This window comes from Trachypithecus francoisi, unplaced genomic scaffold (assembly GCF_009764315.1).
Source record: "Trachypithecus francoisi isolate TF-2019V2 unplaced genomic scaffold, Tfra_2.0 Lachesis_group0, whole genome shotgun sequence".
NCBI lineage: Eukaryota > Metazoa > Chordata > Mammalia > Primates > Cercopithecidae > Trachypithecus > Trachypithecus francoisi.
In genome coordinates, this window is record NW_022681453.1 from 46,574,449 (window position 1) to 46,589,287 (window position 14,839).

Below are 14,839 nucleotides of genomic sequence, written 5' to 3' on the forward strand. Positions count from 1 at the left end.
CTTCACAATGTATTATAGAGGCTTTTCCTCCCCTAGATTTTTGTTTCTTGAGGAAGTAACCAGCTTTCTGGAAAGCACTTGCGTATTTACACTGAGTATCCTCTTGACATCAGCATGGGGTTACTTATAATTACATGCACATTCGTAAATAAAATGATTAGCCATTCTCATATAAACATAATTATATCTTTCTAAAATAATACATGTGGAAACGTTATAATCCAGTGATAAAGGGAAAACAATCTGCATGACCCTTCCTTTGTGTGTAAACAGTGGATTATTAAGGCAGAATATGCTTCCTGTTGCACATTCAGTTGTTGAGGTCAAGTACAATTGGGACACATTGAAGGATTACAGTACAAAAAATGGCTTTTACAGTAATTAGCGTTCTCTCTACAAACTGAAGTGACCTTTCTGCTATTTTCCAAGGACACTTTATACATTTAGGCTTTAGCTCATGATTATATGAAAAAGTGACATATAAGAACTCAGCCAACTAGTTCTGAAACCAGAGGCCCCATTGCATTTAGTTGTTCCCTCACCCTCCCCTCAACAAAGTAATTTTTGAAGATAAAGTGGGACATGTTGGCTAATCAGTGCCAGTAGCTAGTATATCACTTCTCTAGCTTTGGACAAATCTGGAAATTACACTTTAAAGAGAGGAATCATGGAATGCCTGGAGCTGAAGCAGTTTGATTTCCTTGGAGCACAATAGTTCACTGCAGCAAATCATTTAAACTCACTGTCATTTAGCGGTCTTCTCTGAAATGGAAAGCATGAGATCATGTGGTCCTTCATAAAACATTTACCTAATTCTTATAAAAATTGGAACTTTCAAAGGAATGTTTTCAGATACAACTGCCTGTTAAATTCATCCCACTGATATTATGGGATAAGTGTCTGTGAAAATGTTGCTCTTTTATCACTATTTCATATCCACTCCCTCATGGATCTAATTTTTTTTAATACGATGTATATTTGTGGAATCAGTCAACTAGTCAGTCAGTGTGGACTTAATGAGTATTTGCCACAGTATTAAACTGCTGTCTTACTAAAATGATGGAAAAGTATTCAACCTCACAAGTGAGAAGAAAGAATTTGAGTTGACAGCAGGAGGCATTGGAAGAAGACTGCACTGAGACTCAGGAATTATTCTGTTTCTAACTAGAGCTAAGAATTTGAATAAGTTACTCTGTTCCTAGGTGCTAGTTTCTCAGTTAATGGAGATAAAACTATCAAATATATTGGAAAGCATAAAGTACTATGCAAGTATGGGGCATTATGATGTAATATAACGATTACTATCTATAAAACAAAATAAATGAACAAAACAGTTTCCAGGGTGGCTTCCAGCATTACTATATCAAGATTATAGACACCCTGGGTCTGTAATTTGAGCATTACTCAATACATGTTGCATAGTGCCTGACACATGATTAGCAAACTATAAATGCTTAGCCCTTGACTTAAAGAGGTTGGACATCACTTAATCAGCTATCAGTGGATCTTTTACTTCTCTGGAAATGGAACCTTATTGACTGATGGTAGAAAGCCTGGTAAAATACCATAGGGGACTGTGATTACTTCCTACCTATATTTAGTAGGCTGAAAAAGAGTCATTGGGCAACAGTATATAAATTTTTAACCTGATCATTTCTTTCATGAAAACAGTAGAGTTCCAGTGCCAAAAGACATATTTGTAATGAAGATTTTTTTTTACTTTCAGAGTTGAGTTATGCCTGGATCTTCAATGAATATCCTTCCTATCAGGATAATCGCCGCTTTGTTTCTCAAGAGACTGGGAATCTGTATATTGCCAAAGTAGAAAAATCAGATGTTGGGAATTATACCTGTGTGGTTACCAATACTGTGACAAACCACAAGGTCCTGGGACCACCTACACCACTAATATTGAGAAATGATGGTGAGTTTTCTAAGTAATTTTGTTAATTGTGTTTTTTGCAATCACAGGATGAATGTGGAGGTATGTTATGTTATTGGCTCACAAAGCTTTATTGTCTAAATTAAATGTAAGAAAAGTTTAATGCTGCCTATATTTGGTACCCATATTTTCTCCACTTGTGTAAGAGATAAACCCATGAATCCACTTTGGAAAACTAATTAGAAATCTAATTGCTAGTCTCAACAGGAATAGAATGAGGATTTAAGTGAATATAAATGACAAAGGAAGGTATTTCTTGTTTCTCTCCCACTTAAGCTGTATACACAGTCAGAATGAAGTGAAAGATTGAACAATTAGCTCATTAATCAATTATATGTAATTTAGTATTCTGTGTCCAATTGTCCAAATAACCTCTGGATTTACAATACTGAACGCATAGTTCCCACCACAGTGAAATGTAGACATAACAAGGCTTATTTGAGACAGAAGTTTTAATTCCCCACACTATTAGAATATTTCAAGAAAATATATGAAATTCATATATTCTTAATTACCTAAATGACTTCACAATGTGTAGTAAAAATCACCGTGTACTTTGTAAAGACAGCCGTGTATGCCAAACTCTAGGAGTACCATGCCCTTTCCCGCCACGGGTTTTTATATATGCTGTTCCCTCTTCTTGAAATGCTCCTCCTTTCCTTAGTCCCATCCTCTCAGCTTCTCCCTTGGATAACTGATACTGGTTCTTCCAGTTTCTTCAAAGATATCACTGTTTCCAGGAAGCCATCTCTGCTTGCCCACGCTGCCACCCAACCATGCTGTGTCAGTTACCTTCTATATCGAGTCTACGACCATACCCCCCAAGATCTCATAATTCTGCATCACAGTTGTCTGTGTGCTTCACTATCTGTCTTACTAGTAATTTGCCTTTTTTAAAGCACATGTAGTACCTTAGTCACAGCCACCTCTGCTGCACCTGGTTTAGCGCCTGGTACATCGAAGATTCTCAATAAATATTTGTTGAATAAATTCAAACAAAGACATAATTAAGCCCTTCAACAAGGGCTGATATCATGATTTAAGCAGTCATAGTGGACATGTTCAGGTTTCTATTCATTTAAAATCCTTTTACTATCTAATACACATTCAGATCTTCCATTATGAACAGTAATAACTAGACATCACACGAGTGAGGATACTATCAGCCAAAAACATTAATAGCAAACATCTATTTGACATTTAATATGTGCCTAGTCACTGTGCACAGAACTGTGTGTGAATTATCTCATTCAAATCTCAAACAATTATATGATAAACATTCTCTCTTGCAGATGGGGAAACTGGGGCTCAGCCACATTCATTAAAAATTAATGGCTTCAAGATTTCCACCCAGCACCCATGTCTTAACTGACTCCAGAGCCTGACATCTTAAACTCTCACAGTGCTTCCTTGCATTATACTATAACAACTCTTATTTGAATTTATATAAGAAAAACTTGACAAATGCAAGACTGGGACTCAGATTTCTGTTCCCCAAGTTTGTTACTCTTTTCCTCTGTTTTGTCACTGAACTTTGTGCCTAAGTGAGTCTCTGAACCTGAACCTTCCAGAACAGAGTATTTATAGACTAAGCAGCTCTAAAGAGAGGGTCTGAGCATCCTTACTGCATAGACTATATGTGGAATTTCAAGCAAATAATTTAGATTTTAACCATTCATTTATTCATCCATTTAACATACATTTATTTAGAACTTGCTGTGTGACAGCCACTATGCTGAGTGCTGGTGAACAGGAGGCACTTGCATTCTCCTGGGCGATGCAGACACAAAGAAACAAACATAAACAAAACCAAAATCCTATTATTTTAGATAGCAGTAAACCAGTATGATAAAATAACAGCTCAGTGGTGTGGAGAGGGGGCACAGTGGGTGTCTACTTTAGACAGCCATGGAAAGCCTTCTTTTTTTTTTTTTTTTTTTTTTTTTATTATACTTTAAGTTCTAGGGTACATGTGCATGACGTTTATATCATGTATAACTCCCCAATGCAATCCCTCCCTCCTCCCCCCTCCCCATGATAGGCCCCAGTGTGTGATGTTCCCCTTCCCGAGTCCAAGTGATCTCATTGTTCAGTTCCCACCTATGAGTGAGAACATGCGGTGTTTGGTTTTCTCTTCTTGTGATAGTTTGCTAAGAATGATGGTTTCCAGCTGCATCCATGTCCCTACAAAGGACGCAAACTCATCCTTTTTTATGGCTGCATAGTATTCCATGGTGTATATGTGCCACATTTTCTTAATCCAGTCTGTCACAGATGGACATTTGGGTTGATTCCAGGTCTTTGCTATTGTGAATAGTGCCGCAATAAACATACGTGTGCATGTGTCTTTGTAGTAGAGTAATTTATAATCCTTTGGGTATATACCCAGTAATGGGATGGCTGGGTCATATGGTACATCTAGTTCTAGATCCTTGAGGAATCGCCATACTGTTTTCCATAATGGTTGAACTAGTTTACAATCCCACCAACAGTGTAAAAGTGTTCCTATTTCTCCACATCCTCTCCAACATCTATTGTTTCCTGACTTCTTAATGATTGCCATTCTAACTGGTGTGAGATGGTATCTCATTGTGGTTTTGATTTGCATTTCTCTGGTGGCGAGTGATGACGAGCATTTTTTCATGTGTCTGTTGGCTGTATGGATGTCTTCTTTTGAGAAATGTCTGTTCATATCCTTTCCCCACTTTTTGATGGGGTTGTTTGTTTTTTTCTTGTATATTTGTTTGAGTTCTTTGTAGATTCTGGATATTAGCCCTTTTTCAGATGAGTAGATTGCAAAAATTTTCTCCCATTCTGTAGGTTGCCTGTTCACTCTGATGGTAGTTTCTTTTGCTGTGCAAAAGCTCTTTAGTTTAATTAGATCCCATTTGTCAATTTTGGCTTTTGCTGCCATTGCTTTTGGTATTTTAGACATGAAGTCCTTGCCCATGCCTATGTCCTGAATGGTACTACCAAGATTTTCTTCTAGGGTTTTTATGGTATTAGGTCTAAGATTTAAGTCTCTAATCCATCTTGAATTAATTTTCGTATAAGGGGTAAGGAAAGGCTTTAAAGTTCATATGGAACCAAAAAAGAGCCCGCATTGCCAAGACAATCCTAGGTCAAAAGGACAAAGCTGGAGGCGTCACGCTACCTGACTTCAAACTATACTACAAGGCTACAGTAACCAAAACAGCATGGTACTGGTACCACAACAGAGAAATAGACCAATGGAACAGAACAGAGTCCTCAGAAATAATACCACACATCTACAGCCATCTGATCTTTGACAAACCTGACAAAAACAAGAAATGGGGAAAGGATTCCCTATTTAATAAATGGTGCTGGGAAAATTGGCTAGCCATAAGTAGAAAGCTGAAACTGGATCCTTTCCTTACCCCTTATACGGAAAGCCCTTCTAAGGAGCAGACATTTGAGCTGAGACCTGAAATAACAAGAAACCAGCCCTCTTAAGATCAGAGGGCGGGACTTTCCAGGCTGAGTTAACATCATGCAAAGGCCCTGAGGCCTGAAAAAAAGCACTCAGCATGTTCAGGGAACATGAAGAATGGTGCATGGTTGGAGCATACTGAGCAGGGTGGAGGGTGGATAGAATTAAGGTTAAAAGAGAGTCAGGGACCAGGACATGGAGGCCATAGAGAAATTACCAGATTTTACTTCCTGTGCAGTGAGAAGCCGTTAGAGAATTGTATGCAAAAGAGTGATTTATGTTTTTAAGAAGATTGCTTAGCTGCTATGTGGAAAATGGACTTTCAGAAAACAAGAGTGAAAACTGAAAATCCAATCAGAATACTACTGCAATTAATTCAGTTGGGAAATGATGGCGGGTTAAACTAGGGAGTAACAGCAGAGAAAGAGAGAAATGGATTTAGGATATAGTTTTCTGGTAAAGCTGCCAGAACCTGCTCATTCCTTAAATGTGGGAGATAGTGGAAGAGAAAATCAAGGATGACACATAGGTTTCTGACATAGCAGCTGAGTGTATGGGAATACCCTTTACTGAAATGGTTTTACTGCACAGGTTTGCAAGGGAAAAATCAAAAATACTATTTTAAGCATTATTTGTAAAACCAAATACATAACTTCTCCCTTGGCAATGGGAAGAATTACTTGTTTTGTGCTTTTTTGGCCATCTTTCTATCATAACATTCATCTGGTATATTCAAATATGTCGGCTTGCCTTCCCTACCTCGCTCACATTATGATCAAGGAAAGATCATCATTTTCATTTGACTTTGTACTGTGCTCCAGCACAGTGCTTGCCACATGGCAAATGTTAAATTAATATGTTGGATTGAGCTACATTATATTAAATAAAACTGAAAATTCTTATCAACTTATAGAGAAAAGTAGGTAAGGTACTAGCTCTGTCAAAAGCTATCAGTGCTATCTCTCCAGACTGACAGATGAAGAAACTTTCAAAAGATATGCTCCAGTGGCATTTTGTAAGAAATCGCTTAAAAATACAGCCCCTCTGGCTTCTACCCGAATGCACTTATGCCAGAATATCTGTTCAGTGGTATTATCTGTTTTGGTCTATCAAGTCACAGATGTAATTACATATTGACTTTGATATACTGTGACATAGCCAGGGACAGACGTCACACAGAACTGCCTCTTCAAAAAATAAGAAATAAACATTCAGGAGCACAAGCACTCCAGAATCATCGTGTATACTTAAAACTGGCAACAACTCTGCCTTTTCCCTGGCTTTTAGATTTGTCTTGATTTGTCTGATATGTCTTCAGAGAGATGACAAATGTTTTGTATTAAAATATTTTATCACAAAGTTAGCAGACTAAGGATCTCATTCTTCAGCCATTAATGCCCACTCATTCTTAATTTCCATAAGCACTGCATGGTGAAAATTCATGTCTTTTCCATTAACACTCGAGTACATAAAATGGACACTCAAACTGTGTTACTAAGCAGAAAATAGGTTATTTAATTAGCTGTTTTCTGAAGGTGAGAGAAAAAGGGAAATATAAATCAAGGAGAGATTGCAAAATAAAGAGGACATTCTTGTTAAAATCTATTCTGTGAGAGTAAAATCAATGAAATTCTCTCTCCTCAAGATCTGGGATTTGGTGACTGTATATTAGACTGATAAGTGCAAGGCAAGTATAGAATTTTTACAATCATTTTGATCATTGAAGCACACTCAAAATTTCACATCCTCTGCCTGCCTCAGAAAAGGAAAAAAAAAAAAAAAAGCAAGACAAAGGAGTTTGAAGCCTGAGCTAAACTAATTGCTAGACTTGTCATTTCCCTTGCTAAGAGCACATGTAGCCAGGATAACTGTATTTCCCCAATATTCAGCTTGTTTCCTGGGCATTTCAGCTAAGCAGTCTGGACTGTGATTCCTTATTTGTAGCCCATGGTGAGTCATAAAAGGTGAACAGTGAATCTTGGCTCAGTTCCTGATACAAACGAGGTGTGATGAGTTCCATGTCTGTTCACTGACCATTTGCCACTCACCCCAGTCCTGCAAAACCCTGGGGCTCCCTGTTCGCTTTTCCCCAGCTCTTCACATGGCTCACTCTTTCCTACATCTCAAATGATGGCTCCAGTGTGAGGCCAGGAGGTAAGGACACAAGCCGTGAGGATCCTGGAGCCAAGCAGTCGAGGCAGAGTTCCGCCTCACCATTTAGTAGCCATGTGGCTTTGGATGTGTCAGTTTAACCTCATTGTACTTGGTTTCTCATCAGGAAGATAAGGGTAACAGCATCTACCTCAGATAGTTATTTTGTGTGTTGTAACTGAAAGTGCTTTGAACAGTGACAGAACAGAAGTATACCATCAATAACTTTCTTACCTAAAATATGATCAACAAATTATATTTTTAAAAGACAGATTACAATAGTGTATAGATCGTATTCTTCTTCTTTTTTAAAATAATGTATAGTGACAGAGAAAGGTGGAACAATACTCTCCAAAGTGACTAATGATGTTAAACTCTAAAGTGTTTAACTTTTGGTGGTAAATTTTGATTTTTTTTTCTTTTTGCTTGTCATTATTTTTCTCACTTTTCTAAAACATAGAGTTTTCAAATTTTTAGAACATTGTTTGATAAAGGAGTTATACCCTGATTGTTGGACCTAATAGGCACTTAAAGATCATCCAGTTTTATATCTTTATTTTTTGAGAAACAAGGGAACTGAAGACCAGAGAATTCAGATAAGAAAAATGGTGTCAGGACAGATTCCTGGTCCTTGGCCATCATACTATTTCACTGAGGTTCAGAAAAGGCTGTTTGGGCTCTACATTTATACATTTGCTTCGTTTCTTTTGCTTTATAATTTTTGAGAATTTTATAGTGAGAATTATTTCAAATGTTATTTTGCAGTATTCACTTCTGGGACACATAAAAATATGAGTTGTTAGACATATGTGAGAAAAATTTTTATCAGAGTTTATAGTTATTTATCCAGATATTTTAAAATCTGCTTTGAGAAGATAACTGATTCAGAAAGGTACACCTGTTGCTTAGGAACCATGAGAGGGAAGAATTATAATTGAGAAGAGTATATCATGGTTATTATTACTACAGGTACTAAAGTAGTCCATTGATCCTTTTTAGCCCAGCTCTTGGTTATAAATAGTGCTGAGCCTGCTATGTTATATGCTTCCTGCGCACATCTCAAAGAGTTATCCCTAAATTTCCACAAACAAAGGTAACAGACCATTCATATAGCATAACTACTAGAGAAATAGTAGTCTTCGATGATAATCATATTGGCTCTTCTGTGTTTAGCCACTTACATGGCTCTCTCAAAAATAGCTTAACATGAAAAGAAATTGCAGAGATTAGGACAGTCTTGAGAAAATGAGATAATGTCTGTTACACTGTTTATGCACATTACATTACATACACAGGTACATAATTTATCATGAAAAATCATTGTTTAGCCTTTGCCTTTTTTTTTTCTGTTTTTCTGGAGACTGGGTGGGGACTGGTTTGGCAGGTTTAAAAAAAATTTTTTTTGGTTATTAGAACAAAGATAAATGTGTCTGTCTGATAGGTCCATGCATTACACAGTGATTGTTAAATATTTTTGAATATTAACCCTAATTGGAACTCCACATAGAAGAGATGCTACAAAACAAGGAACAATGAGATTATCGTATCTTAGAGTTTCAAATTCCCTCTTTCTCTGTACTCTCTCTTTTTCCCTTTCTCTCCTCCATTTCTATATTTACATAGATTGTTAAGCATACACATTTTGGATATAGGTATGCATATACAAACCAGATATATTGTCTTTGGAGGTTAAAATGTAAAGTTAACTTTTTAAAATGTTTATTATACTTCAATATAAAATTAAATGTTTAAAATGTTTATGTATGTTCTCAAATATAACTGAAATAACTGACCATGTTTTCCCAAGTCCTCACTCATTTTCCACAGCCTAATTTAGCCATGAAAACAGTGAATAACAGCAACTTTGAAGTATTTAATCTTCTCATCTTAAATCAAGCTTTCACCCAGTAAGAAAAAGCTGAAATTATGACCTCAGCATCCTTCAGTTTCATGACTTTTAGTCATGTCCAGGACTAAAAGTCAAGAGGGAAAGTAAAGGGATTCTGGGGTATAGTCCCAGACGTACCCGCGGCTCTCATAAGACAAATCATACCATTTCTTTGGTCCTTAGTCTTCTCAGCTATAAAAAAAGGGTGATTTATAATAAGTTCTATCTAAAGTTTCTTCTTGTTGTCTTCAAGGATTCCAGTCACAACTTTCTAGCCTACTTAACTCCAATCTCAACATTTGCCCAGGTCAGATAATACCAGGTTTAACAGACAGATGCTGCTCATTGGATCGGATTTCTTGCCAATGCTGACAACTGATCCCTGCAGAAAACTAGGTGCATTCAGTCTTTCAGGCCACAGCGTGCCATTTTGTGAGCCTTCACCTCTGTGACCATTACACCTCCTAGTGGCTCAGAAGACTACATTCCCCACAAACTTAAAAATTTAAGACCAAAGAAGACTTTTAAAATAGAAAGGAGAAAATTCAAAGATTCTGAAATATTATTATTGCAGCATCATGCATCCTCCATTATGATCCTGACAACTGGTAACTGTAAACTCTCCTAATATTGCTCCATGCTACATTAGATCCTCAACTGGGCATCAACAACCACTATTTTTCTTCATGAAAAGACAGCTTTATTTGCAGGCCACTTAATTAACCTAGTGGGTTTTTGAGCCCAGTCGTTTAGGAGATCTCTTCTAGATTGGAGACGTGATCTGCAACCCTTTATTGATGACCTGGCATTTAGACAGGCAACAGGTAGAGATATGCCTTCCACTTAGACATAATTTTATATTATTTAAGATCTAGAGTTTATACCAAAGCACTGCTTTATTTTACTCTCACTTCTAATTGCAACCTTTGTATGGTTTTGTCACAGCAATCATGTCTTGTTTCTAATTCTCTAACAACATCACAGTTGAGGATCTGTGGGTGTAAAACATATTTTATGAGAAGAACATCTAAATGACTAAAGGATGTGAGATATTTTGCTAAACTGCCATTGCTAATCTGATTTAATAACGTCTTAATGGCTCTGGATGTGTTGAAGGTTTGACAAGCTTAGGAACTTGGCAGTCAGCTTTAGACCTCTAGCATAGCCAATTCCATTTCAGGTCCATGGGGGCTAAAGGTCATGGATGGCCATTTGGCTACTCAGTTAGGAAGCATCTGTTAAGTGCTCATTGTGTGTGGCACACTATGAAATAAAAAGACATGATTTCAGCCCATGAGAATTAGAGAATTCCAAGTTGATGAAGGGTCTAAAGTTTCATTCTTTATTGGAATTACTGAATTGAGTTCTGAATAATACATTTATAGAGGGACTTGAAATGAAACAGGGAAGGAGAAGTGTTTAACCCAGAATTGAGTTGACTTGGGGCATTCTTTTGATCATGCATTTAACCAACAAATCCTCATTCAGTATCTGTTCTCTACTTGTCTCTAGAGATGCAAAAGTCTTTCTCTGCCCTCATGGATTATAGCCTGGCTGAGAAGCCTAATTGCTGTTAGAGGCAGGAGTGGGGCCATACTCAGGGGAGAGTAGAGAATTAAAGCATGTTCACTTAAGTTTCAATTTTGGTAAGCACTACCATGGAGCAGTGAAGGGTACAGTGGAATTAGGTGTATAATCACAGCTTAAAGGTGAAGAAAACTGGCCTGATCTTGGGAATCAACCCAAGCTTCCATGAAGAGTCAGACAATCTAAGAGAAAATAAATAATTCCAGGCAGTGGGCACATTATTGGTTTTAAATAGGAATTGGCAAACTCTTTCCCGCAAGCCAATCTTGCCTGTGACCTGTTTCTATAAATAATTTTTCTATAGAAATGTTGGGTATTCTTGGCTAATTCCTAGATTCTCTATCATTTTTGCTGTTATAGTAAGTTGTGTCTTATCTGTTTGTTTTTGTTTGTTTGTTTGTTTGTTTTTTGAGATAGAGTCTCCTTCTGTCGCCCAGGCTGGAATGCAGTGGTGCAGTTTTGGCTCACTGCAACCTCTGCCTCCCAGGTTCAAGCAATTCTCCTGCCCCAGCCTACCGAGTAGCCGAGATTATAGGCATGTACCACCATCCCCGGCTAATTATTGTGTTTTTAGTAGAGACAGGGACTCACCATGTTGGCCAGGCTGGTCACGAACTTCTAATCTCAAGTGATCCTCCAATCTCGGCCTCCCAAAGTGCTGGGATTACAGATGTGAGGTGCCACACCCCAACAGTTGTATCTTATCTTTAATCACATTATCTAATTAGCTGTTGCCTATGTATGGAAGGTACCGTTATTCTTGTGATTCAGTATTTGACAAGCTTGCTAAAATTTCTTGTAGTTGTAATAATTTGTCGTTGATTCTATTGATTCTCTCAAACTTTGCTATCGTCTCCATTTCCTCTAAGCCAAGGATCAGCCAACTAGCATTTATTGGCCCACCACCTATTTTTGTAAATAAAGTTTTATTGGCACACAGCCATTCTCGTTTGTTTACCTTTTGGCCATGGCTGCTTTCCAGCTACAATGGCAGAGTTGAGCAGTAACAAGGACTGTATAGCCCACAAAGCCTAGATAAAATTCTTGTTATCTGACTTTTTACAGAAAGAACTTTGTTAATCCTTGACAAAATGATATCATTAAATATCTGAAGACTGTCCATTAAAATACTTGTTATTTGTGGCTCCAAAGACCTGAACTGAGACCAACATGTACAGAGATAGTGTTTAGTTCAATACAACATGGATAACTTTTTAGTAGGAAAAGTATAGGAGTACTTCTTTCAAGGAAGGTAAAAGTTGACTTAAAAGATGACATTATAACTAATTGCCCAAACCAAAAACTATTAGCTCATTACTTCAGGAATTCAAGAAAACCAGGACCGTCCAGCACAGGAGAGGTATTTGGCCTCTCTGCCTATAAATGAGACAGTCTTCTTGGAAAAGGTTATCTCTGCATTTTCAATATTGAAAAGGAAGGAAGGTGGTGCAGGTTTGATTAAAGTCAAATCATGAGATTTATTTTCATCTCTCACAGGTCTCTGAGGACACCTTAAAACCTGGACTATATGAGGTGATGTACAACCTTGAGATACCTTGCCTCTCCTCTTCAGCAGTGGGGAGGTTCTTGTCTCAACAGTTGTTGCCTCAAACTCTGGGAATTCACCTACTGGATGGCAGTGGTGGTGGTAGAGATAACTTGGACAGTCCACTAGACTCTGTATATCTCCTTCAACCCAAGGGGAAACATGCCTTTTTTCAAAAGGGCAAAATGGTACACACAGTCAAGTGAATTGTATGACTAATCAGATATTTCCAAATATTTTTAGGTTAGTGATACATACATCATATGACTTGTTTCCCAAGAAAGTCAATGTGGAAACTTTTCATAAAACAATTTTTGCCTTTTTTTTTCAGTAGAAAATCCCACTCTGTGGAAGTTAGTAAATGTCCCTTCTGTAGTTAAATTTAGTAAGCACAGATTCCAGCTAAGGCAGGTGTTGGCAAAAATCTTATGGCACGCAACTCTGCAAACTGGTCTCCTTCTGCCAACAGAGTGCTCTGCAAATTGTAATTAAACAAGCACGATGTGTTGCTGATTTCTCTTTCATATTCTCTAAATTGCCAGTTGTTTTGTTAAATTCTGCATTCTTACAGACATCAGCATCAAGTTTAATAATTACCCAGGTTTTGAAAGGGATACAGTTGCCACAAGTTCTTCTACAGAGTCCAGACTCTGGATGGACTTTGTCCCTCAAGTCAGGTCTCCATTGCTAGTACTCTCCCAATGACTAGCCCTTAGGATATGTTTATTAATGTCAGGTGGAACTTCTTGCTTTTGCTCATAGTTGGGAAAGTTGTTCTCAAAGTGTATTCTTCAGACCAGCAGCATCAAAATCACCTAGGACTTCTTAAAATTGCAGATTCATAGGCTACATCTCAACCTACTAAATCAGAAACTCAAGCCTTTCAGGTGATTTAAAGTTTGAGAACCATTGCTTTAGGAAAAATACTTAAGAACTGCCAACCATGTCTTCCTCATGAAATCACCTCTTTTGGTTATTCAATAAACAGTTATTGCCTGCATATGCCCCATTACTAAGCCATGTGCTAAAAAAGAGTAGCCTATGAATGTCATGATTATAAGGATCAGATCTATGTTATCCACAGTGTGCCTCCATTTCTAGGCACAGCACGTGGCTTATGATTGGTGTCAAATGAATATTTACTTATTTAATTTATTGGAATATGAATACAACTAAGCCCCTGTCTTGTGAAGACTTTGATGTATGGAATTTCAAGTGCTGTAACCTTCATTGCTATTACTGTATCTCTCTTAATCCAAAGAACATAAAACATTGGCAATGAATTTTAATGAATTAAGACATTTTTCCTTTATGCATAAAATTATGTTAGGTGTTTTTATTTAGAATCGAAAGCAAGAGTTGTCTTTATAGGCAAATCATATATTTCATATAGCAGAGAAGTATGGCTGAGGTTGTATATCTTGGTTGAACCAGACTAAATTATATGTGTTCCTTACTTCTACTTTGCCTTGGTTGTATATGTCTGGGTAGGCCTTTACATCTTCCCACCTTTTTTAATAGTTTGAAGATGAAAAGGAGGTTCTGGAGCAAATCCATCAATGTTCGCAGTCTTTTAGCCTAATCATTCTGTAAATCACCAGAGCAGCTGTGCACCAATTAATTGCAAAAGTGTACAGGTGGTCAGCAGAATGACTTGAAAAATGCACTCCTGTTTTAAGGGGACTTTCGTTTCTTAAAAAACAAAAAAGGCAACAGCTTTTAAATGTAATGTAGAAAGTAAAGGCCAAAATGGTTAAAATAAAAAAATAGTAAAGTAACAACATAGCCTGTGCCAGTTGTAACCAAATTAAATGGAACAGTTCACAGGTGTTCCAAAACAATGTTCATAATATAGTTGAAGAAAATTGCTTCTCTTGTTTTTATGACTTTAATACTAGGACAATCTTTATATACAATGAAAAATTTTTAAACAGCAGTGAAATGATGCCATTTTATCTCTGATCCTTCTCTTTATGTACTGTACTACTGCTATATATACAGATTAATGTGTTATTACTGATGACTCTATTATTCACACTCCTATAGCCATAAATAGGGATCACTGTGTATCAACTCAGAAATCACTCTGTGTGACTAGATAAACAATGTATACAGATCATTTTAGTAAAGAATGATCTTAAGTTAGTGAACTTGTACTAGAAGCTACAATTATACTTCATAAATGACTTCTATGCCTGGAAAGAAGTATATGTTTGACTTAATGGCTACTGTATATCACAGCATAAACACTGCATTCCTACATCTTTTCCTCCC

General features: G+C 37.1%; 1 protein-coding gene across 4 annotated transcripts in view; it reads left to right on the top strand.

The window, feature by feature from the left end:
- The window catches only part of CNTN4 (contactin 4), a 1,029,443-nt gene that overhangs the window by 812,586 nt on the left and 202,018 nt on the right, over window positions 1-14,839 (top strand). For all 4 annotated transcript variants that reach the window (XM_033210483.1, XM_033210481.1, XM_033210482.1 and 1 more), the window contains one exon: window positions 1,727-1,924. In XM_033210483.1, the coding sequence (XP_033066374.1) occupies window positions 1,727-1,924 (198 nt within the window). The remainder of the gene's footprint in view (window positions 1-1,726; window positions 1,925-14,839) is intronic.